The 26,612-nt window shown below is 42.8% G+C and overlaps 1 protein-coding gene across 1 annotated transcript in view; it reads left to right on the top strand.

Moving 5' to 3' along the window:
- STK38L (serine/threonine kinase 38 like) overlaps positions 1-26,612 on the top strand; it is a 339,803-nt gene that overhangs the window by 15,626 nt on the left and 297,565 nt on the right. Inside the window, exon 2 of the mRNA XM_086920198.1 lies at positions 18,280-18,331. Coding sequence (XP_086776324.1) covers positions 18,280-18,331 — 52 coding nt within the window. The remainder of the gene's footprint in view (positions 1-18,279; positions 18,332-26,612) is intronic.

The raw sequence follows: 26,612 nt of genomic DNA, 5'->3' as shown, positions 1-26,612 counted from the left end.
GGAAGCAAAGACTGTGCCCCAAGTGTCACAGTCCTCCACATGCGGTGCGACCCCCATTGGAAGGCAGATAGTCAATTCTGTGTTTCTCAATAGGGGTAGTATTCGGGAATACTGCCTCTATTTGAGTTATTTTCTGTGCTAGCCAGAATGGAATTTGTTCCCGTTTTGCGGGTGTTTTTCCCAGACATGAATGTATGTTCTGTGGTGTAATTTTATTAGTGTTCCCCTGATGAGGGGTCAGCTGTGGAATTTTAATAGCTGGTTGGACTGTTGCAGTCCGCATTACATATTGGACTAACTGTCTGTGAATTTTAATCAGTAATTTTAGCTGTGCTAAAAGTTCTTCGCGTGACATTTTATCAATGTCTGGATGTGGTGTGTAGCTGGCTAGAACCGGCCACTTTGCTCCTGGTCTACCTAGTGGACCGAGCCCGGTGATGTGATCATTATGTTTTAGGGCGCCTTTAAACCAGAGCAGGTGCTCTTGGTAATTTAGTGGTATTTCAATATCCTCGAAAGGAGTATATTCATCCGGTGGTTCCTCTATTTTGTAATAGTGGAACTCGTGTGTTGTAGCGTTTGCCGCTGGAAAGTTTATCCATGAATAGAATACCTCTGTCTGCCGATATTCGTGTGCCTCTATCACGAAAATGACTGTACCACCTCGTGATGACAGTCCGTTTTCTATAAGTTTTAAAGTTATAGTTTTTCTTATGGTGACCGGAATGAGGATAGCATTCCGGTCATTCTGTAGAGACTCGTGTCATACTCTAGGAGTTGATTTGCTAATCTAGCTGCCTCCCTTTCGTCTTCACTGTCTGGCAATTTACTGTCCGAAAGGTTCTTGTTACAGATCAGGTTTCAAGGAAAAAAAAGATTAGGTGCACAATATTTTGGAACACTGTATCCTTCAACGTTGACTAAACCAGAAACTCTACATAGGAATCTCTTCCTACTAAGTTCTGGCGGATTTTAACGTTTCACCCACTCCAGACGTCTATTGGAGTATTTACGGGAGAAAGGGTCTGTGTGAAAAAGCACGACTGAGTTACTTTAACGTCTTGCGTTAGTCTTGTCGCCTTGCTCCATGTTGGGCGCCATGTAGTGTAGTTCCTAATTTCCCTATAGGCCCTGCGCATTGGAATAACATAAAAAGCAGTGTAGACGTAGGACTGAGGTCTTCTAGGTCTCTACTGACTATGTTAGACTTAATTTAGGTTTGCGCCAGCTAGCTCAGAGGTCACTGGAAACTTTCTTGACTGAATAGGAAGTGATCAGCTTCCCTGGCTCAGACAAGAAGGGATTCAGCTTCCGACAACCGCATAAACATGACAACTTTGCTCCCTCAGAATAAGAGTGAATCTCTAGAGTCTTGTGAAACAATAGACCGCTATTTCACTCAGTCAGATGTGCATACTTAGTTTCACCAGGGTGCAGAGAATAGAGAGACGGGCGTTTTCAATAAAGGATATTATTTATTGAGCAGTCTTCCTTCTCATGCAAGAGAAATGAATTGCCACAATTGCAAGACTTGTTATAAAGTAAAGTACGTACAGTAAAAGGAGTATCATTAAATAATACTGTAAAAGCATTGATATGGTATCTTAGACATAAGACACTTTAAAGTGGATAAAATATATACACATATATACATAGGCTAACGTGCTCAACTGGTGCTTCTAAAATACGCCTACCCCTTGTACCTGACCTAAGCCTAATACGTGGGAAGGAGTAAGTAAGTAGCAGTTTAAGTTAAGTAGGTTTGTTGCCAAGGATCTGTTCAAGAATTCTCTCTATGGGTTTAGTCAGCACTGTACCTTGGGAATAGAATGTAGGAGGTCTTGTATCTCACTCTCAGGACTCGATATTCCAGTCACCCGCAAGGGTAGGCTGGAAACGCCGGAGGTGGATTTTCTCTGCAGGAGAAAAGACAGCGTCTTTCTCAGCGAGTCAAAGAGGAGGGGCAGCGTCCGTGGGCTTCTCGCTTCTGCTGGGCTCTCGGCAAGTAGATTAGCTGCTCTGCTCCAGAATCACCACCGTGTGTTTGCTTAAGGCAACGTTGGTATATTTATACCTGACAGGTGCCGAGTTTGACGTAAGGTTTGGACATAAGACGTCAATAAAGATGTCACTAAGAACTGGTCGTTCTTACAGTGCTCGCAGGAGTTGTATTACAAATCAAAACAAAGCAAGCGGGGCTTTCCCAGGTGGCTGGGGGTTTGGTGTGTCGAAAGAACTCTGTGTGCTCTATAGGAATCTAAGGAGGTAGCTTCTGCTGTGTCATGGACTGCAGAGGCGAGTTACTGAAATATGGCTCTGATTTATTATGCCATTATAGGGATATTTATTGATTATAGCCGTATAGGGGCATAAGGTCACACTATTGATCTGGTTCCTAGATAAAACACATCAATGGCAGCCGTCTGCTGTTTCCCCTTCCCGGGATTAGCAAACGCACTATTTTTTTTTATATATAGAACTTTCATTGTAGTTGTGCGCTTTTGAGCACTCGCGTGATTTTTCATTCCCATGCTCAAAAATTCATTAAACTGTTCAGCATTCCACTGTACAATCTCATACCATTCGTCTTCACAAACTCCAGAATACCGCAGACCTTAGGATGTTAACACGCTGCAATTACCTAACCATGTCAATTTATCAACCTCAGAAGGATAAAAGGCAGAGTCAGCCCTCACACGATTCAACCCGTCCACACCAGATGTCAGCAACGAGTGTTGAAGCCACTAAGCAAACTACTTTCAAACACACTATTTTTTTTATATATAGAACTTTCGTTGTAGTTGTGCGCTTTTGAGCACTCGTGTGACTTTTCATTCCTGTGTCACTAGTGCACATGACCCTGCCCTCTGCAAATTTTCTGAAAGAGCACTTGGTGGGTAAGTGGGCGTTAGGAGTGTCAAAAGGCCTGTGAGGGAGTGAGGTGGGAGGGCACTGCGGGCATCGGTAGAGGTGGGAGGGCATGGCTGGAGGTGGGAGGGAGGTGGGGTGGCACTGCGGGCATCGCTAGAGGTGGGAGGGCATTGTTGGAGGTGGGAGGAAGGTGGGGGGCCCTGCGGGCTTCACTGGAGGTGGGAGGGACGTGGGGGGCACTGCGGGCATCGCTTGGGGTGGGAGGTCATTGCTGGAAGTGTGAGGGAGGTGGGGGGCACTGCAGGTATCTCTAGAGGTGGGAGAGCATCCCTGGAGGTGAGGGGGCACTGTGGGCATTGCTAGAGGTGGGAAGGCATCGCTGGAGGTGGGGGGCACTGCGGGCATCGCTAGAGGTGGGAGGGCATCGCTGGAGGTGGGAGGGAGGTGGGGGCACTGCGGGCATCGCTGGAGGTGGAAGGGAGGTGGCGGGGCACATACTCTAAAATACTACGTTTTATTTTAACACCCTTATTGTGTGCAGATAAAACATAGAATACAAGCCAACATTTTCAAATCAGTTCACAGGGAAGAGGGATGTATTAAAAAATATTGAAAGCAATGTTCTATCTTACTATCTATCTAATGTTCTCCTCATGTATCACTACTGTTCCTATTATTAAGCTCTCAGACCCCTTCGGGTAAAGTTTGCGCTACATAAACAAGAAATGGATCTTCCCTCCTGCTCTTGCAATTACAGCGAGAGGTGAGAATACTGCCTTTACCCTCTGGCAGCCCAAGTGCCCACAGGAGAGAGGAGCGTAGATCGCTACCCATTGGTTTTCCGCAGGCAAGGGAAGTGTGGATCGGCCTGCGGCTGTGTCCCGTCCCGTGTGAGTATCACTTCCCCGACAGTGAAAAGGACAGTGCCTGCGTGATAAAGTATGGCCTGCAGCACTGGAGAGACTGAAGCGGCCTCCCAAGAGAGCCATATGTGGTGCCACAGGGTGGCCGCTTATTGCATCACGCTGTGGCCGTGCAAGTAACTGTAATTAAAGCGGCCCGCTGCAGTCAACCGCAGAAAGGAACATGTAAAGCCTTGCACATTACAGTCCAGAACCTGTAACTAGTTGGCACTCCAATAACCGTAAGACTGAGCTAGTACCTGCCTGAATGTCAAGATGAATGCCCACAGTGCCCGCATGAGACAAAAGGGCCCGCAGGCTCATGAAAGCTGCTGCGACTCGAGTGGAATGGTGACAGAAGCGTCTAGCAACGGCCCAGCAAATCTACAAGTAAGTGCCATGCATGCGGCACCCAGGCCTAACGTGGCGAGAAAGTATATGCCCTGCTGCACAGAAATTGTTACCCCACAGCACCTGCACCACCTGCGTGGGCGATATAACTACACATACCCAGATCAGCAACCCCTACATTTCTTTGGATCGAGAACAGTGTAGCAGACTGGCTGCAAGGAGTGAAACACATGCCTTACCCGAAGCTGAAAGAAGACCTCACGTCGTGGGGCGGGACTTCCACTTTTTGCGGGAAGCCCGGCCCACGGAGAGCAGCGGTGACGCGGGGCTCCCAAGCGTGAGGGAAGCCCCGCGTATGGTAATGCGGCGGAGAAAACACCAGGGGAGTGCAGAGCCTGTAGAGCGCAGCGAGGCGACGTGACAAAAGAGCACGGTAAGTGGAGGGGGAATATATATATATATATATATATATATATATATATATCACGAGCAAATGTCCCAAAATGAGAGGTGGGGAACCTACAGAAAATAAACCGAAATACTTAACAAATGGAGTAGTGTGCGGCGTGTTTCTTCACTGAAACGTCTTTGCTGAAAAGTATATATATATATATGTGTGTGTGTGTGCGCCCGTGAGTGGTGGTGGGGGGGTGCGCGTGTGTGCGTGAGCCCGTGGTGGGGGGGTGCTTGTATGTGCGTGTGTGTGTGTGCCTGCCTGCCTGCGTGTGTGTGTTTGCGCACTTCAGGGAATCTGAGGCAGGAGATGTGCACGGCGCCGGCCTGGACGTGCGCGTCCACAGACACCAATCGCGGCACGTGCCCGACCCCTGTCTCAGATTCCCAGGAGGCGGGCAACATTAGTTGTCGAGCTGGAGACCTCCAGGTCATGAAGTCAGAATTCACAGCCCACCTGCGAGAGGTTTGTCGTGATATTGAGGAGGTAGGGGACCGAATAGCCGCACTAGAAGACCGAGAAACGAGCTGAGGGGAAGAGATGGAGTTGCTGCAGCAAGAAGTTCTGTGTCTTGAGCAACATCTGGATCTACAGGCACACAATGTAAATTTGGAGTATCGTTCCCGCAGGGATAATATCCACATCAAGGGTGTACTGACAAAGGCAGAGGGAGCTAGCCTCCGAGACTAGGTTGCAGAATTCTTTCGTCACATACTCGGTCAAGCTAGTGAGACAAAGCTGCAGCTCGACCGTGTCCATAGGGTTGGACCAGATCAGAACAGAATCCCCCCACCAATATTTTGGTATGTGTATACAATTTGCAAACAAAGGAGGACATCCTAAAGCGACCCAGAGAGGTGCAACCACTCCAGTTCCTGGACCACTCCCTGGTGCTCTACCATGACCTCTCCCGGATCACTCTACCGATCACTTGCAGGAAGCGGGCATAACTTGCTCATGGGGGCACCCCTTTCAAGTAATCTTTTGCCATGAAAGAACACTACACTAACTGAGATCCCTTAGGGAAGCCTACGCCCTGCTCCAATTGCGCCGTAATGCCCCCCCCAAAAAACTGCAGAAAACAAAAGGAGCAAGGCTGGAAGCAGATCAAAAGTGCATCCATTGGAGCAAATCCAGACCCGGACACTATGAGCAAAGAGCGGCAATCGGTGCTCGCCTTTCGGAAGCGTAGGGGGATCAGTTGCAGCAAATGGTAGAAGTGGGGCTGCCGGAGGATGGAACGGCAGCAACGGGGAGGCTGCAACACTGTGGGACGGCCTCGCCAAATGCCCTGCTTGCTGCGTGACTGGAGTTCTTTGCCGCAGCTGATGGAATCCGCGATTGTACGACACTCCGCACCATCCATGTTGTTATGACAAACTGTAGTCCTACTTTGTTGTTTCATATGTTACAAACACGTTAAAATGAGGGTACTTTCTGTATCCTTTCGTTACTGTCAGAACCGCAAAACCAGGCGCTAGAATTTGTGGAGTGAATTCCCTAACAAGGGAGCAGGAGTTCCCTAATTGCAGTACGTGGACTGAACTGGTCCGTTACTGGAGACACAAGATGGCTCCCGAGATGGCCACCAAGGTAGAACTAGAGGCGAGCGGTCTAGTCTAAGAGGCCACAGCTACAGGAGAGTAGGTGAGCAGTGCGAGCGCCTCTGTAACAACGCACTTCACTGAGGTATTCAGTGAGAGAGGTCGTTATATAGAGTTTCTAGTTCAAATAAGGAGATAATTATTTACACTGAGTTAAGCATCCGGAGAGCAGAGGAAAATAAACTACAGCATAACTCGGCATCATTGTTTGATGCAAGTTAATTCAAGAGCAGGAAGTCTGAAGATGAAAACGAGCCTTCGTTCGTCCGTGTGAAGAAGGTTATTAAGTTCAAGTTCGTGGAGCTGAAAGACAAGCGGCAGAGCCCAGAGCTAAGTAAACTGTCATTACTTGGTGAAATATTGTGAGAACTTTACCAGACCACTCGTCGAGTTGTTTACAGAACCTGAAAAAGGACAAGGGGCAGAATTAGTTCTTTTAATGTTAAGAGACCTGAATGAAAAAATAAACATAACATGTAAATTGTTAATACTTACCAGAACAGAGTTCGTGATAACAGGAGAACCTGTGAAAGGATAAAAGAAAAAGAAATAATAAACATCGTTGTGTCCATGAAATGTAATTAAGGAACTGCTTGTAAATAGTAAAAACTCACCAGAACAGAAGCTGAGAACACAGAAAAGGCCTGTAAAAGAAAAGACAGGATTAGTCTTAAAAACACATTAAAAAGTCAGCAGCGCAAGGAACAGAAGAAAATCACAGAAACCCCTATAAGGAATTACTCCCCAGTTAGTGAAGTAAGTGCACTTACATTAAAACTAATAAGACTAACTAAAATAGATTAGACAGGTGGAACTAATGTTTGTTTTCTTCTATCAGTAACAACTAACTGGCGAGGAGCACAGAATCTCATTTACTCAGAAGAGAAGCAAGGTCCAGGAGAACTAGGGTGGGTGAGATATATTATGCAGAGTAACACTAGAGCTGAGTAGAGATACAGATAATAATGTATTCATTTTCAGGTTCCACAGAAAGAATAGTCGAAGTACGCAGATAGCTCACAGAAGGAACCAATCCGGACCAGTCTCTTCTTTGTTTGTTTGTTATTTTATCCAATTCCCCCGTCCCCCGAGGTAATGATTGGAGGTTCTGAATAAGACCTGCGAACATTGCCAAGTGGGACTAGGGACCTAGCATCTCTGTTCCCGTGCAAGAACTGGTAAGCCTTGATAGAGTATAAGTTTAAGTCCTGACAGTTACTTTCTCCTCTGCACCTCCACTGCTACCTGGCACTAGGCTTTTGCATCTCAACGTGGCCTATCACCCATGTGCCCATCGTCCTACCCATGAGAACATGGGGAGGTGGACCTAAATAAGCAATGCAGACCCCGGCCCCATGATTTAAGACATGTGCACCGTCAGTTTAAATGTCCGGCGCCTAAATAGTCTAGTTAAATGCACATCGGTGCTGTCTCTCCTGGAGTGGTTGGGTGGCGATATCTGCTTGCTCCTGAAGACTCTCGTTCTTGCCAAAGATACCCCCGCATGCGACCGCACTGGTTCCCCCGACAGTGTTGGTCCTCCGGCCTTGTGTTGAAGAACGGGGTAGCAATCCTTCTTGCCCAGAAGTTTCACGGCAAGGTAATTTCCACATTAATGGAAGTTAGGGGAAGAGTCCTAGGGATTAGATTACAATGGGGAGCCATCACTTTCACTTTGGCGAACATATATGTACCAAATGACAGGCTAGAACCTTTCATCATTAGAACGGTGGTAACTGCACTTACTTCTATCGACCAGGCTATACTCATGGGGGGAGGGTGGGCGTTAACTTAGTGATGGACCCAGACATGGATCGCTCTAGCCAATGCCCTGCCCAGACGGGGGGCCTTCCCATCTGCTGTACTACAGTGGCTGGCATATTGCGTTTTCTGCAATATCTGGAGACACCTCCACCCCTCTGCTAGAGACTGCATATTTTACCCAGCAGCCCACAAATCATATGCCCGAATCTACCACTTTCTCACGATCTCCAGCTTGGAGAGGCAAGCATAGAGCTGTGATCTCTGTCTGCGCAACGCCATGCTGCAATCCAGTCAGATGGTGACGGCGATCTGTTCGACTATAGGGAACTACATCGGCAATAATGATCGGGAGGGGACCCGTCTCTCCTCCGGATAGGAGGCGTTGAAGCTTGTCCTTATCACAATCGCGACGACTGAGAACAAACTGCATCGGGAAAAGCGACAACAAATTGAACGAGCCGGCTCCGAGCTTTAATCGATTCACGAATGCACAGGGGCCTCTCTGGTATGGCGGGAACTTGAGAAGCAGCAACTTCTCCTACGACGCATTGAACTTGACCAGGCAGAATACCCCCTCCTATGACTTAAGCACAAATTCTACATTAGTGGGGTTTGTTGTGGTCGCATGATAGCGCATAAGTTGCATGACAAGGCGGTGTCCGGATCTATTGATTCGGTTCTCACTCTGAAAGGAGTGCATGTCCACTCGGATCCTTATCTTGAGGAGGCTTTCAAGACTTTCTACAGCCTTCAATATGCCGGTGATGATGCCCTGACCGGAGATTTTGAGGCCTACCTGCAAGACGTCCCGCTGATATGCCTCCCTCCAGATCTTGTATCTTAGCTAGATCAGCACATTCGAATAGACAAGTGGGTGGCAACGATTGCACACCTTAAACCCTATAAGGTGCCAGGCCCAGGTGGCTTTCCCCCCTCTTTTTTAATAAAACTTTCTGCCAAGAGTTAGCTCCCCTGTTGACACGGTTGTTCATTCCGTTCCTGGAGTTTGGCTCCCTATGGTGTGATGTTGGAGGCATCCATTTCTGAGATTCTTAAACCTCATAAAGACTCTAAGGAGTGTGGAGCCACCGGCCCATCTCCTTGCTCAACGCTGATACTAGACTGTTTACAAGCATTTTGGCGGCGTGACTCAACCCAACCAAGCCGGGCCTAGTGGACCCAGATCAATAGGGCTTTGTCTCCACGAGGCAGAGTGGGGACAATACGAAACTCCTTACCCATCTTACTGCCCTCCTCCAGCGTTCGTCGAGGGAAACCCTCTTCCTCTCCATTGACACTAAAAAGGCATTTGACCAAGTCCACTGGCCTTACTTGTTTACTACAGGTTTGGATTTGGAGACAGATTCATAGCATGGATACACTGTATTTACAGTGCCCCCAGGGCCTGAGCCTATGGGAATTCGTCCTCATCGTTTCCCATAGAACGGGGAACCTGCCAAGTTTGCCCCCTCTTCCCTGCTCATTTTTGCGCTCTATATGGAGCCCTTGGCGCAGAGGGTACAGGACAACCCGCGGGTTACAGTGATCTGCCTCGGAGCGGACATGCATACGATCAGCCTTTATGCTGATTACATCATATTGTCCCTGACAAAACCATTGACATCGATTCCGTCTCTACTTGAGGAATTTAGGTAGTTTAGTGAAGTATCAGGATTCAAAGTTAACCTCCAAAAATCACAGCTCTTGAACCTCTTGTTTTTCCCCACCCCAAGTAGCCCCATTGCAAGCACGGTTCCCCTTTGTGTGGGCAGTGGAAACTATACCATACCTGGGTATCCTTCTGGCCTCTACGCCGGCGAAGACGCTAACGGCTAAATGTGGCCCACTATTGGCTCTGTCCTCCACCAAAACGCTCTCTACGTGGAGCTGCACCAGGTTGTCATGGTCCGGCCGCATCGCTGGTGTCAAAATGACAATTCTCCTAAGTATTCTTTACATATTTCAGACCATACCTCTAAGTCAACTCCCATCAATTCTTCGTAATATACAGCTCGCCATCAACCGGTTCAACTGGGATGGCAAGAACCTGCGCCTTAGCCAACAGCAAAGCATGAGACTGCCCCTGATCCCACGGTACTTCCAGGCCACGCAGTTGCGCTTCATCGTAGAATGAAATCGACCGCTTTCAGAAAAGCACTGGCCCTTTATGGACCAGACAATTGCAGGAGCCAGTGTCTGGTGGTAAATCTTGCTGCCCTTTTCAAACATAGGGAACGGGGCATTACTCCTCGCCGGTAACTGCCATGACCTTTAAAATCTGGCACTCTGTGGCTCTCAACACAATCTAACAACGTTTCCTCGCCGGACGGGATGGGATCTGAGCCTGAGGTTTTTGAGTACTGGCATGAACAAGGCTGCAAATGGGTGGGCTCGCTCGTTGATCTCTCGGAGGGGGAGGGGGGCGGGGGGGGGGGGAAGAGGAGGAGTTTTTCACCTTTGAGTGGCTGGTGAGGCCCTGGGTGACTTCCCCGAGTAACGAACCTGGAGCTTCCCATCCTCTGACCCGTTTTAAAAGATGGCTAGTATCCAAAGACGTAGACAAACGTCTTATTTCTGAACTCCATGCTTTCTTCTCTGCCAAAACCAACACCTCCAAGACCAAGGCCCAGCTCCGCTTGGAGGAAGAAGTAGGGTGCCCTCTTTCCAGCAAAGAATGGGAGGATATATACTACCGGATACATCACACAGGGCACAATATGTCCTGCACTGAGACAGCTTATAAAATGAACTAATAATGGTATTTAACACCTGCTCAAAATCAGGTCTGGAATAGAGGGGGCTCACCGAACAATGCTTGCTGGGCTGCAGCAAAACTGTCTCCTGCCTTCTTTTCTGGTACTGCCCCAAGCTGGCCAGGTATGGGATCTGGTCATGAATGACATCGACCAAGCATTTAACAAGACTATACCCCACTTCCCAGCATAACTGCTTTTGGGGCTACCCAATCCACTATCCTTTCCCCTACGGTCTATTAGGGGCAGACAAGTGGCACTTGCATTGAATGCCATCCGGCAGGTCCTCCTTCACGTTGGGGCACAGAGGAGATCCCCAACCATGTGGCGTGGCTCCACAGACTCTTGGTTCTCGCTGACAATTGAACACATGTCACTGATGGCAGACAACAGGGCAAATATCCATAGTTATGGCCCGTTCTTTACAATTCTGTCGCTAGAGTTCAGCGAAGTGACCTGCCCTAAATATTTGTAAATCCTGCTCCTGCTGACCCGAAAGGATAGAGAGAGCACAGTCTGCTGCCTGATCAGTTGTTCACTCCACCCCTCACACAGATACCATTTTTCATTCTAGGGAATTGGGACAATGGAATCATGGTGCAGAGGAGAAGGGGAAGAGTGGGGGGAGTTTGTGGAGGTGTTCATTCTTAGTTTTGCTTTCTGTAACTCTTTGATATTTCTTGGGGTCCTTTTGTTGCTCTTTCATCATGTTTTACCTGGGTAAAACTCAGAACTCTGTATAATGCAGCCGGCCTTCGGGTTGTAGGTGGGGAGCTGTGTAACAATTCATACAGTTTGCACACTGTCGGCCAGTGGTTGTAGGGGAAAATGGATGTAATGCAAGTTCTTAGCCATGGGCCATCCTTCATTGAAATACTTTTTAACCATAGGGTGCAATCTCTAGAATCTTCAAACTTTCATGGTTCTTCAGAAAATTCAGTATTAGTCACAGAACACAGATCAACTACACTTGCCACCATGTCTTTTTCATCATGTTCACCAAACGCATCACAACTTTTATTCACATCACAAGGAAGATGTGACAAAAAGTTGGCAGTGCAGTTCAATTTTCCAGGCACATACTTCACATCAAAACCATATTCTTGATGTTTAGAACATAACCTTGCAAAGAGTGCTGTTGAGGAAAAGCCATCTCCAGCAGCAAAAATAGTAACCAAGGGATTGTGATTGGTTTGAAAAGTGAATTTAGTTCACAAAATGAAGTGATGCAAGTAATTCACTGCCTATACACACACACAAGTAATTATCTCTGTTCCTGCATACCTCCTCTTAGTGTTATTTGAAATTTAGGCGCATATGCCACCCCCCAACAACCGTTATTATTTGTTTTCGTGGAAAATTCAGCACTCAGAGCATCAGCACTGGTATCTACTGTTGTAATGCATTATTTACCAATGGAGAGTAGAAGCAGAAATAGTTTGTTTTTTCTTCCTCAAATGCATTTTTTTGATCCTCACCCCATTCATTCTCCACATCCTTCCTCAAGATCTCTTTAATCCTCCATCAGAGTGGAAATTTTAAACAGATTTTGAATAATAATCACAAAATGTTTTCCTTATTGTCGGTGTAGGAGGCGCTTCTTCAGTTGCACATACCAAGGAGCGCTTGGAAACCACACCTTTTTCAGAGACCATGTGATCTAGGTAGTCCCTTTGGAGCAAAACAGGTTGCATTTATCAGGGGCCAAAACTAGACCATTCTGCAACTGTATACACACTTCTCTAAGGACCAGGTTATGCTCATATAAACTCTTCATGAGAACCAAAATGTCATCCTGGAAGCATTTACTGTTCCATCCATATCTGACAGTGTGGTGCATTAAACATGGGAAAACTGACGAAGCAGATGCCAGACCAAATAGCAACTGTGTTGATCTAAACAAGCCAACTGGGGTTATGAAAGATAGCAAGTATGTAGATTAGTCTAACTCAATTTGTTGATAGGCCTTTCGGAGTTCAAGGGTTCAAAACACGGTTGCTCCATACATCCTAGAAATCAATAAGGGTCAACAATTAAGTTTGCATTGAGAGGGCTCTAAAATCAACACAAGCGCAGACTTCCATTGTTTTTTTTGCCGCCAGTACAGTTGGTGAAATCTTTTCTGATGCTTCTGCCGTCTCAATTATTTCTTTGTCTTTACTCTCCATTGAATCGTAGATCCTTTAGATCCTTTCGCACACACAGAGGTACGCCCCATAGTTTTTGTCTGAACCGGCACGTTGTTGGCGTTTAATTTGATTCTATATTTAACGTTTTTCAATTTTCGCAAAACATTATTTAATACTTTAGGTATAAATTGAATATTTGGCCTTTCATGTTGAGATCATGAATGGCTAAAAGTGGATCAGAAGAGGAGGGGTCTAAAGCAATTTTTAAAAGACTGTGATCGCACCAGCCTAAAACACATGCTCCCTTCTCCATATACCTTGAGCTGAGCTAGTCTTTCTTTTAATTCTAGGAGAGTAGAGAAGAATCCAATAATGTTTATGACCTTGCCTTAAAAGAACTCTACTCTAATGTCAGGCTCTTTTATCTTAACATTTTTGTCTTCAAAAAATGCTTCAAACTTCTAATTTATAATGGTGAAGGGAGAGTCAGAGTTATCCATTGCATCTAAATTTTTATCCTCAACTCTCAAAAGTCCATGGGTTATCTTTCATGGAATCCATGTCTGCTGTCTCTTCTTGAACCACTAGGGCCATGTTAACCTCTTTAGATTCTCCCTAAGTGTTTTGAGCTATCTTGAACGTATGTGGATTCAGAAATATTTGCTGCTCTGGAACCCTTACAATAAGAACAACTGACCTTGTTCGGCATTCCGTCCATAAATCACTCACAACCCCAGTCAGAGATCTGGGCCTAAATCCATCTTTTTTGTTCACCACGCTATTCTAGTCTGGTCCCAGCTATCTGTAAATCAGTCTTGACTCTGCTCCCCATGGGAACAGTCCAGCCCGAACTGCCAGGCAGGTCATCCCTGGACCTGAAAAAAGCATCCTAGAAGCAGTTTCGAGGTATCACTCCATATCAGCCAGGGTAGCTCGAATCCCGGAGCATGGCGAGCATGGGACCCATGTCTGGTCATACCCTTCCCACTTGGGGTGACAAAAGCAAACAGAACAGTTAATGGACGAAATGTTGAGCAATGTCAAACACTCACCCCCAGTAACAGATCTGGGCCTAAATCCATCCTTTTTTCTCACCATGCCTTTTCAGTGTGTGCTCTGGAACCCTTGACCTGTTTTCCATCTTTACATACTTTTGAAAAGAGACCTTATTTGCTATATGAGCTGCACCTTCACCTTAGAACTGGACAACCTTCGAATGATGGGATAATGGTTAGTGAGATCTTGCGGACAGTCCCTGATGAATTTCACACCAGTTTAGTGCAGATCATCCAAGATGCAACAAAGTGAGTTGTTTGTACAGGCCTGGACACTACTGACTGTTTAGGAAGGGCAGTCTGTACTAGCATAAAGCTTCAGTGCCACGCATGGATGAGGTCAACAGGTTTTTCTAGTGACGTCAGTTTGAGGTGACCAACATTTGCATGGTATTCCTACAGATTTTTGCCTTCTCTGACGTACCCATTTTTGCTGGCCATAGTGCTCTTTGCAATCTGCCAACCAAAGGTTAAAGTGCTTATGCTCTCTTTTCTAAACCGATAAATTGGCATACACCAATTAGTCCCTAATATTTGGTATTACATGTACCTAAGGCCTGTGAAGGGAATGCTACAAGCGGGCTGCAACACTTACTGTGGCATATACCTCACTGTAAAACATGTTTCAAGCCTTGCCCCTGCAGTCTTCGTGTGCAGTTTTAAACTTCCATTTCGACTTGGCAAAATAGACATTGTAGCGTTGTGTACTGCTCCCAGGCAGTGGACAAAAGGATTCGGTTTGGAGAGGTGTTTTTCTTTCCGGAATAGTATGTCCTGAGGATGTGCCCGGCTCCTTCCTGAGCATAAAAGGTGGCACCTTCACCTGGTGAAATCTCACGCACCCACAAGAGTGGGATGCAGCTCCTGTAACCAAGATGAAATATTGTATCGTATTGGTATTAGCCATTAGCATACTCCCTGCAAGGCCTAAGCGCTAAGCAAAATAATATGGCTCAAAGTTTCATTTCTGACCACCAGAAGTTATTGTTTCAGTCGCCTTAACTGTTTTGGGTCACCTGCCTCTCCTCTGAGTCGAAGATACATGTAACTTTTTTTTTTAAATGAAGAAACAGCAGCCTCTTGCTTTGTTCTTGGTTAAGAAAAAAAACTCATGCACACTTGCTCACAAACATAGACCACTGATCCCTAAATTTAACTTTTGTAAATAACACGTGGCTTTTAATGAAATTGCTTTCTGCTGAAGGGCTATTTGAAGTCTGACACAAAGAAATCACTTTTCATTGGCTTGATGCTGTCCAGGACCTCCTTCAATACTTCTGTATCCTTTACTGCCATCAGCTGTGGTCCAAAAAGACTGGTTTTCACACTAGTCCCATCTCTTTTAATGCAGGAAGAGTGCGTAGGTGCACAGATTGAAGGGACACCGCTGCTGGCCAATGGTGACATAGACTAAGATCCTACGGAATGTAAGAGAGGGTAGGGTCGGGGAGGGGAGGGCACGGTGTACTGTGACAGCCTGAGCAGAGAGAGAGCTGCCTATGTATTAGCACAACCGAATCGACAATTTTGTTTTGTTAAAAAACACAAAAGCACCTATAAGAGAAGCCAAAACGATCGTCTGAAATGAATCTGGGGAGCGGGTGGGGAAGTGGTTTGGACCCATGCCTAAAGGAAGGATTAGCAACGTTGAGAGACTCTAGTAGAATTTTAGAACAAAAAAGTAAATGTGGTGGCTCTAGATCTCCATTTGCTACAGGTGGGTCTGTGGAAGAGCTCCAAACAATTGAGGGCAATTGAAAAGGCAGCCATCAATCTCGCCATGAGCAGTAAGATTGGAGAACACTTTACACATAATGGGAGAGTGCTCGAGTGAACCAAGGGACCTCCTGTGGAGCGATTTGTTGAATCACTCATTCTGGATGTACTATCGCCAAAGGGTTTGTCCAGACTTTACTCAGTTGAGAGCCCACTAATTCCCAGTCGCTGCCCGCCCTCTAAAGAGCAAACCCAAGGCATTTATCACCCGCCTCCTCAGTTTCAGAGACACAACCTCTATCCTGCAGGTAGCAAGAGTGAAAGGAACCCTACAGATGCCACCATCTCTTTCATGGACTTTATCCTGGCTGTGCAAAACCACCAGAGAACATTTGAAGTTGTTAAGAAAAGTATGAAAGTAAGGCCTAAAATACAATGGTCCTCTTATGTTCCCTGCTAAATGTGCCCTTCAGAAAGAAATCCTACCCCTTAATGATACCTGAACAAGTCTGGGTGAAACCAGCCCGATCTGGAAGTTAATTCTACATTCCAAGGTCACACTCACGGTAGAGAATAAGGCCTTCAAAATAATATTAGTATTAACATATTTGATGAGTTGTTCCTATCTGTCTGCTCTGTGCAAAATGGCACTGTTCATTTTGGGAGTCAATGGACTTCTAAGACCTTACTCACTAAATAAGCTCAATAGGTATTTAGAGTTTGTTTTTATGTTAACTGGAAGACTGGCACACTCAAGTTGGGGTATGGTTTTAGACCCATTTGGGGGAGGAGGATGTTAGGGACCTGTTAGACTAAGTGCACCAGGTTGACTTTAAATAACTATCATGGGGACCTACCTTCCCTTGACAGTGTGCTGAGATCTTATGGAGTCAAAACCAAATCATGATCCATATGGAGCGTCACGAGAAGCCCTTCAGTTTGTATCCAGCACCATGAATGGGATGGGGAATAAGGTCAAAAGGTGGACAGTTTCGATCAGGCTCCACAAACCAAACCTATAGTGTGATACTCCAGGAGGAGGCATACCTGGTTAGCTGGACTGGCCAGATCCTGGGAAGAATAGGATATTGCTCCCTAGTATCTACAGACTTTGCATCAGCATCCAGGTACATTGCTCTACTATAAAGGAGAGCCGCTCCATTTCTGGATGGTGAGAGGTGAGCAAACCAACCGGGATGCTTGTTACAGCTATGGGTTGCAGTGCAGGAGAACACATTACTGTTTTATTAGTCTACTTTTTGCCAGGCTTACAGAATAGTACAATTGAAAGATTAGACACCAGAAAAATAAAATTATTTAAGGTACTGTTGATTATAGGGGGCGAAATGAATTTTGTAAAACTGGGAGTGGGGTGTGTATTGACCTGGGTACGGGAGAACAGCTTCTGGTGGACCCATACTGCTGAACCTATTTGTTAATGATGTGATTCTAATTGACAAATAAAAGCAAAGATACCCGGGGGGGGGGGGGGTAGCAATTTTCATATTACTCAGGTGTACATAAAACATTGCTTAGAATTGATTACGTCCTAACCTCCATGTCTCCACGTACAGGTTTATGATGTAAAATTCCAAGATTGGGGTGGGTAGCATATAAGTCTCCCATGTAGATGAAATTCCACTTGTGTGGACAGATCTGAGATACCTGGGAACATAGACCTGTGATACTGCTAGATAAGATCAGGGAAACCACAAACATTAATTTAAAGAAAGTACTGGAACAGTACAATCTACTGTGACTTAATGGAATACCTCCATAAATTGTAGTAATGGCTTAAGTTATCTCCACTGTAGTGGAAAAGACGAGGGAGCAAGATAAAATATGTTGAATATTCCAATTACGTAGAAAAGTGAAATTTTGGAGACTGTGGGTGCTGAGGTTGAGGCATAGCTGGAACGCAAAAGGATATAATTTAACTTTGCTTTGAGCAGTGTGAAGCCCGTAATTGATTTATGGCCACCCAAGAGACTGTGTGAAGCTGAAGCAAAATTGAATGTACTATTAAAATAGAGGAGGGCCATTGGTGGATTGGTGCAGTAATGAATAAGGAGGGTCCCTGTTGACTAGCAAAGAAGATATAGCAAAAGAAAAGAAGAGATGGCAAAGGAGTTTATAACAGGGTCATGACCGAGTTCTTTAAAGTTGAATAGCTCCTAAAGTACATTTGCCTAGTGTTATGGCAAAGTGCAAGCTAAAGTAAGTGACCCATAGTGTGCACCTACAATTTGCAGTAAGTGTAATGTATCATGGATGGTACTGGAGTTTAGGGTGAGAAACAAGATGTGGGTTTGTGGCTTTTGAGGGGGATATTTTAAGACCTAATGATTGAGGGGGATATTTAGAAATAGAGGAATTGGATGCTCAAAGTCAAAACAAACCAATGAACTAGGGAAAGCATTTGAAAAAGACCTGAAAAGGTGGAAGAATTTGTGGCAGGTGTCTCTTTTCTCTTGTTCCTTACTATTTTATGTTGTGATGTAAACTGTTTTGCTGTTGGTTAAAGAGAGCAATGTTTTGGACCTGAGTTTCCATTGTAACTTGTCGGTATATAAGTAGATGTCTAGTTTGTGGCTTACAAACAGGATTGTTTTTGATGCTAGAGAGTCTCATCATGAACATGAAAGCAAATTATTTTTACTTTTATATCTCTTGCACCTAGACAAAAGAAGTTGGAGCTAGCTATGGAAGAAGAGGGTCTTGCAGATGAAGAGGTAAGTTGCTGTTTTGTTTGACTGGTCGTTGCAGACCATTCTATGTCTATTGTAGTGTTCAGTATTCGTACCCAACAGCACTGTGTTTTTCCAATGAAGCTTCTTTATTAAAGTAATAATCAAGAAAACCTCCTTATTTTCTAAACATTTAATGAGCATTTTTTATGCCTGCATTATTATAGGCAAATTTCCTGTCTTCTGACTTGTTTTATTTGTCCAGGAATAACAGCACCTGGGGTACAAAACTCCTGGGTTTATTGGCAACTCAATGCACCCTATATCAAAGACCAAATGTAGTCTTAGTCATGAAAGGTACCTTCTATTTGTTTTTCTCTCTGCTTGTTGGTTCACAGGGAATGATTGACTATCCACTGTCTAAGGCTTTCTCAATTATGAGATTTTCATTAATATACATGAACACTGAATATCTCTGTCTTTGTGAGGTATCCCAGAACACGTTCTAACGGAGAGAACACATTTTCTCCAAATCTAAGAAAAGACTACCTGTAGGTTGGACTTTTTTTTTAATTAAAAACTTTTAAATAGTACCCTAAATGTTATGTCATATTGCTTTTTATAGAGCACTAATCACCCAAGAGGGTATCCAAGCTAAACCTGTGTAGTAGGAATTCATCAAAGTGTTTCAAAAATTCTACAGGGCAGTATTGTTACCAAAATGGTCCATATCTTTTTTGTAGATGGAAGACCATTAAAGGAAATTTCCACCTTAAGCATACCAACTCCTATTTAGGAAAAGCGCTATGGGCTCTTTTTTAGGAAAACCAAGTGTGCCTCAGTCCTACCATGCCTCATGGTGACAGTTGGTCTTTGTTTAATTTTTGTGCTTTCTGACGATGATTCCTGAACACACTGGGCTGCCCTCCTGATCTAAATTCCTCTTATAAATCCTTTCTGTAAAATAATGATTGTCACCTCTCACGATGTTTAATAATTCCTTTGCCTTGATTCCAATGGTTTCTGAGAGAAGGTATAGACAGAACTTATTTTTTCCGTACGGTATTGTCTGCGAACAGAGGCCTTGCTGTTGCCAGAAATGTGGTAGAGTGTGACTCAATGTGGAGCATGGTTCCCTGTGCTTATTCTCCCTATGTACATTATAGATGTAAGTAATACATATTTTTCCCATTGGCACTGAGTGTTGTGGAGTTAAAAATATGTAGTCATGGTTGTCCTGCACAACAAAATCACTTCAGAGTGTCGCTGATCACCAGGCCGTACGGAAACATGAAGAGCTTCATTTATTATTTAAGTAATTCTGCTGGCTTCTTCCTCCAAGAGGTACCTTAGAGGCTTCTCTTCAATTTCTTGTACCGTTCAATTTAGCAAAACCCTCAAAGTTGAGAGAAGTGTGTGTAAAAAAATAAAATATATAGATATAGATATAGATAGATAGATATATATTAAAATACAAGAAACCCTTCCGTTCTCTCCAACGGAAAAAAAACACTCTGACATGAACTCCTCTTCAAATGCGTGTAAAGTTTATTCCACCTCACTTCTCCATGTCATGATGCGTTTCGGTCACTTCCCGTGATCTTGATCACATAATGAAAACGCCCTGCGGTTTACTTAGTTAAGAACACCCTGAATGTGTCACATGACACCTGCTTCAATGGACATGATAGAAAGACTGTTACAATGATCAGTGTATACATATTCGATATTCCGAGCATTTGATAACAGACTTTTACCATAATTGTGTGCAATATGTTGTTAAAATAAATACATACATAAATGAGTTAAATTATATTGCAAAACGCAGAATCATTTGCATTACAAATATTACTACATAATGCATATTGTAATGCTCCCCCATGCTATTGCTACGTATTGGCCAGACTAACATTCATATTGTTCTATACAGAAAGGTCTAAAATATTTACACAGTTATCATATATTATACATTGTAAACCTAGTTGTCCATCATAAAGTGCTGTGCTTGGTAGAATATTGGAAATAAGCACATAGTGCTTGAAGGTGCTTAGTGCATTTATGTGCAAATACTTATATGTAAGTGATTTCATTTTTATAAATTACATCCTTGATTATTTTGGTCGGCATTCGGAACTTAATGTATACATTTAAAGCCATATTGTTTGTCAATTGCGAGACCACATAACTGCCCCACTAGATTCGATATTGCAATAAAAATGAATTGCAGTAAAAATGAAGTAAATAATACAGATCAGGTCACCACAATTATCTGTGAATGTTGGCCCAGTAAACTTAGGTAAGAGTTTACGTCACATGATCAATCCCACATAAATACACATATACATAAATATTTCATAAATAAACATACAGAAACATGTATGTATATAAATATCCATTAAGAACAGGGAGTTAAAATCATATGCAAAGATCGCTTTGATAAAAACACTGTCTAAATGCGCCACAAGTGCTGGAATTTTTATAGGAAGTTATTCAAGTCTTCATTATTGTTGAGACCAAGTGGTGCTATAAAGTCTAGTTTAATAATCATGCGTGCCTCTAGTTGGCCGAGCATTTATTTGCACTGTTGCCACCTCGCCTGAGTGTGCATCAATCTCAAAATATTTGAGGCATTTCAAATCATTATGATGTTCAGACTTAAACTGTCATGCCACAGGATATGTGGCATCTGAGTTATTGCTCGAAGGTGTTGGAGTATTCTAACATGTACCTGCAGCTTCCTACTCCCCACATAATGTAAGCCGCAGGTACTTCCCGTACGTAAACTGCAAATTCAGTCCCACAGTTGAAATTACCTTTGATTGCCACCGGGGTAGGATTGAATGGCGTGGTGATGTTCAGTGCTTGTGTATAACAATGCTATATCTAGCGTTATGAGCAGTAACCCTTCTGTCCATACAACTTGTCAAATTTGGGTCAAAGTTTCCAGTGTCTTTGATATACGAGGGCAGTTTTTGGACATGTTCCTAGAGAAAGTAATCCACATTTTGTGTTACATTCTCACTAAAGCCATTATTGGCCGAGATAATCGGTCTGCCTGGGGTAGGTGTTTCTTCCTTGTGGATTTTCAGTATGAAATAGATGACGGGAAGGACAGGGAATTCTTTATACATGTAGTTATATTCATCATTCAAGATTAACCCTTGTCTCTTCCACTGTAGCAGTTCTTTCTTTAAACCATCTTTGGCTTTATTGTACTCCTTCATGTTAGATCTTTCATAGCAGTCCTTGTCGTCGAGTTGACGATGTGCCTCTTGGAGATACTGTTGTTTAGGCCAAAGCACAATGTTTCCCCTTAGGGCGCTTTACAAATCGAAATAAATAAATAAATACATTTTCATTATCATTTTTTAGCTTTTTCATCAAGTTGGCATATTGTAGTTCCTGATGTTTTATTTTTCAAGTTTGATGGCTCGTTTTATAATATAACTTTTTGAGATCCTCACACGTTCGTGAAAAATATCAATGGCATCTTTAGGCATCATAGGTAGAATAGTGGATTTGGGTTTGAATGGACTGCTGCCGGCAGTTGGTTGTGTTATGCCTATTTCACATAATTTCATCTGTATTGACCTAAGATTTAAATTGAGTTTTAATTTTCAAATACATTCGAAAATGTCCACTATGGTGTGCCCATAATTGAAGTTACTTTCAGGGCAGAACGAGAGTCCCAAGATAGTAGTTGTGTTTCTGCTTTGCTAAGTATCGTTTCCGACAGGTTGACTATTGTGTTGTCATCTTCGCTTGCTTTTTCTGCCATTGTGTTTTTTTGGTTTTTGAGTTTCTGGCTTTTCCTCCTGGCTCGTCTACTTTGGTTCCTCCTCCTTTCTGTTGATCGTTTGTGATTCCGCTACCTCAATGTTTGCCTGCGAACCTGAAATTAGTTTGATTTGAGACGAATTGAGATGAAGTGTATATTGATCTTAATACTTCAATTGTGACTTCATAAGCTCATTTTAGGGGAAGGCACAAGATTAGAAGTAGAACGGAATGGTTTAAAGTTCTTCTTTCTTGTTAAACATGTCCATTATATGAATGTACCAATAAACTTGAGATCGTCATCCATTTATTTCAGTGGTGCATTGTTCTGCATTCTGTCCAACTATTTTTGCATTCCACAGGTAGTACAGCATCTTTACCATACAGTTTGTTTCATTAGTTTACATTGTATATCCGTCGGGGCTTGCATTCAAGAGGCATTCATTGTTCAGTGCAAAGAACATTTTTATTATTCTGATGGAAGATTTGCATCAACGATGATCCAATCCTCTTTGTAGGTACAGACAATGTGGAAGGTAGGCTGTCCTCAAAGTCCAAATGAGTAAAGTCATGAGCCTTGGAAATGGCTTTTTCACTTCTACATTATATATTCTGATGTATCAAGTGCGTTTCTCATTTCCCAAATTAATCCCAACACCATGTCTTTGTTGGAGAAGTTCAGATGCATATTTTTTGTTGCCTCAGAACATAAATCTAATTACCATAAAGTGCACTAGGTTAAAGATTGCAAGGAAATCGACCATGCCCAAATAGACAATGTTGGAATATATTAGATAGGTTTTGCATCCACTTTGAAGGATAAGATCTTAGACAACGCTGGGGTTCTGCCACAATCTCTGCAAATACCTATAAAGACTGCTGTCAGGGAAGGTGCAAGAATGTCATAAAATATGAGGCCTTATCTGCCATGATTGGAAATGGCATGTGGAATGGCTGAAGATAGGAAAAATCATTGTTGCTCCCTCAACAACTAGTAAATTTGAGTGTTGGAGGTGATTGGACGTGTGAGTGGACTGAGTGCCTGTCAGTACCTGATTTGTGTTTGCGTATCTGAGTGAACAAAAGTACTGCGAGTTGTTCAGAAGAAATTGTTGTAGAAAGGTTGTGCTGTTTTTTTCTCTGCCCCAGCTGTAGTGAGTTCAGGGAAGGACTCCTTTTTTTTTTTTTTAAACATTTTTATTATTGCAGGATACGACAAAGGTCATTACATTTCAGTTCCATAATGAAATCCAGTTTTCAACAGTATAGTACCACTGGTATCGTGTTCAGAAATAAGCATATATAAAGAAAAAATACAGAAATAAAGTAGAGGTATGGAAACATTTCAGAAATTTTGCAAACAAAAATTCATGTTGCCGCTAAACTTAAGACCATAAACTGATAGCAATAAACTAATAAAGCAAAAGAGAGGAGGTATTAGAGGCCTATTCACCCTTCTTGCCCTTCAAAAAAATCCTTCCATATCCTTTCCTTTCTAATAAGGGCTTTTGGACCTCTAAATTTAGCTAAAGAAAGTTCCATGGTTCTGATTTCATAAACCAAAGTGAGCCATTCCGCCGCTTTAGGGGGTTCTCTAGATATCCATGCCCTAGCTATAATTAGTCTTGCACATGCTAGCAAAATCGTTATAAGGTCTTTATTAGGGCTATTACCATCCTGAATGTCTAGTAAAACCATTTGTACTGTGAGCTCAGATGTAGTTATCTGATTAAATCTGAAATGGTCGGATATTCGATTCCAGAAAGTAGAAAGTGCTGGGCAAGAGAATAGCATGTGCTCAATTCCAGCCGCAGTCGTATTACATTTAACACACATAGTTTTATCGGATATCGTGTTACCTTGCGCCCAGCTGGATATTTTTTGTGGTGTATAGTACAGCTCAGTAATTGTCCTATATAGTTGCATTTTAAGGTTAGAGGAATGTACTATATCGCTTAGATGTGTTAGAGCGTTTCTGACCTGTATTGAGTTGATATTTAAATTTAGTCTACGAGACCATTTGGCTGCAATTTGAGTTGTGTTTTCTCTCTTATCCTTAATTAAACATTGATAACCCAGTTTAATTAATGATTTTGTTTTATCAGAATAAACACACTCAAGAATATCTGATTGTTTAACTTCCGTTATTCTCATTTTATTATAAAAAAAATCTCTCAATTGTCTATATTTAAAGTGCATATCATCAGTGAGCCCATTTATAATTTTTAGGTTCTCAAAGTCGATCAAGCCATTAGTACTATAAAGGTCTCCTAGTGTATTTATTTCATGTCTAATCCAGCGATTCCCCGACCCATCCGAGAATATATCCGGAAGACCAGGGTTGTTCCATAGCCTAAGTTCGGCGTTGTAAAATGAACTGTTACTAATGTGCATGATTTTGTCCCAGATTCTTATAGCATGCTTTGCAGTCTTGAATTTGACCCGTTTAAAGTAGTTTGGATCATGAACCCGTAGTAGAAATTGATTAGAATAGGCGCCTATAATATATTGGTGAAAAAATAAAGACGGGGTGTTTTTTAATAAGCTCCGTATGCGTAGAAAAAAAGTAGCTAAAAAATAGAGGTTAAAATCCGGAAAGGTGAGTCCCCCTTTAGAGATTGGGAGTGTCAAGAATTTCACCGCCCTTCGTGCCTTTTTATAACCCCAAATAAAACTACTACAAATACCGTCCAGCTTTCTAAAAAAAAGTTTGTTTGGTTGCAGTGGTATAGCTCTACACAAATACAACAACTTAGGTAAAATTTTCATCTTAATCAAATTAAGTCTCCCTATCAGACTCAGAGGTATCTTGTGCCATTTTTTAAGACTAGCAGTAGTTTCCTTTAGAAATGACTCATAGTTTATTTTCAAGATTTCCCCCACTTTAGCAGTGAGTTTAATACCTAAATAAACGGCTTCTTTGCATGTATCATAGACCTGTGTAACCGGGGTATAATTAAGTATAATTTGGGTTTTGTTCACATTCAGTTTATACCCAGAAATTCTCCCAAAGTTTTGCGCTTCTTTTATAATTTCTGGCATAGCTTTATTAATATCGGATGTATAAATTGCTATATCATCAGCGAAGGCGGTTAGTTTAAGAGTTATATCCCCATGGTAGGCTGGTGTAATATTAATTTGGTCATTTAAAGCATTTAAGAAAGGTTCTAAAGAAAGGGCAAAAAGTAATGGAGAGAGGGGGCATCCCTGTCTTGTACCTCTTGCTATCTTAAAATTGACAGAGTCTTTACCTCCATAGCTGATCACCGCCCTTGGTTCATCATAGAGTGACCTAATCCAATCTAAGTAAGAGCCACTAATACCCATTTTACTTAGTACTGCCCACAGATAGTCCCACCCCACTCGGTCGAATGCTTTCTCCGCATCTAACATTATCATACCGAGTGGGGTGTTGGTGGTTTCCGCTACATCAAATGCTGTAATTGAGGTATTTACGTGCAGGGTGGTATCTCTGCCCACTACGAAGCCATGTTGTTGAAGATTGACAATATCGGGCATATAGGGAACTAACCGGTTGGCCAAAATTCTAGCAAAAATTTTCACGTCAGAGTTAAGTAGAGATATGGGCCGATACGAACCACATTCTTTTTCAGGTTTTCCTTTTTTCAAAAAAAATATAATTTTGGCAATTTTCCATGATGAAGATGCTTGTTTTGAAACAATAATTGAATTAGTCACATTTTGTAGTAATGGTAGCAATTCTTGAGAGCAAAGTTTATAAAATTCCCCGGGTATACTATCTTCTCCAACCGCCTTTCCTAATGGTAAATGATCTATTGCTAATTTTATCTCCTCTATGGTGACATTAGAGTTTAAATGTTGGAGTACTTCAAGGTTTAAAGCCCGCGGTGGTCTTAGGTATTGGTCAAGGTATTTTACAATCTCTATTTTATGTGGTATAGCCTCTGGTGTATAAAGTTGTTGGTAAAATTTGACAAATTGATTTAGTATTTGATCTTCTCTTTCATAAGTTATTGAATCTAATCCAATGATTTCCTTAATTTTAGTTTTGGCTTTTCTATCCGCGGTTGAAGGCCAATATTTTTCCAATACGGTCGCCACCTTCGTATTGATCTAGTTTATATTTTTGTAGTTTTACTACATATCTTTCTCTCAAAGTTTTTTTTAGTCCTGCTTGTAGTTCCGCCAATTGTGCTCTAATCATCTCTATATTATTTTTCGAGTATAGTGTTGCCTCGGCCAGTTGTACTTCCAAGTCTAATAATTTTGATGTCATATTTTTGTTTTTATTACAGCTTTCTGCATTGAGCCTAAGTACATACTGTTGGACAAACCCCCTAATACTACACTTACAAGTGTCCCATACAGTGTTTATGCTAGCCGAGTTGATGTTTAATGTGATAAACTCCTGTATATGCTTTTTGATTAATGAGATAAATGTTAGATCAGCTAGTAAGTGTCTCGGAAAAGTAAACGGTCGTTGTTTATTATTTTGATTTTTGATAGTAACTTCCAAAAGCAGGGGGTTATGATCAGATGTAACTTTGGGGCAAATTTCAATCTCACA

This window comes from Lissotriton vulgaris, chromosome 1_1 (assembly GCF_964263255.1).
Source record: "Lissotriton vulgaris chromosome 1_1, aLisVul1.2, whole genome shotgun sequence".
Lineage (NCBI taxonomy): Eukaryota > Metazoa > Chordata > Amphibia > Caudata > Salamandridae > Lissotriton > Lissotriton vulgaris.
This window is presented reverse-complemented; position numbering and strand designations above follow the sequence as displayed.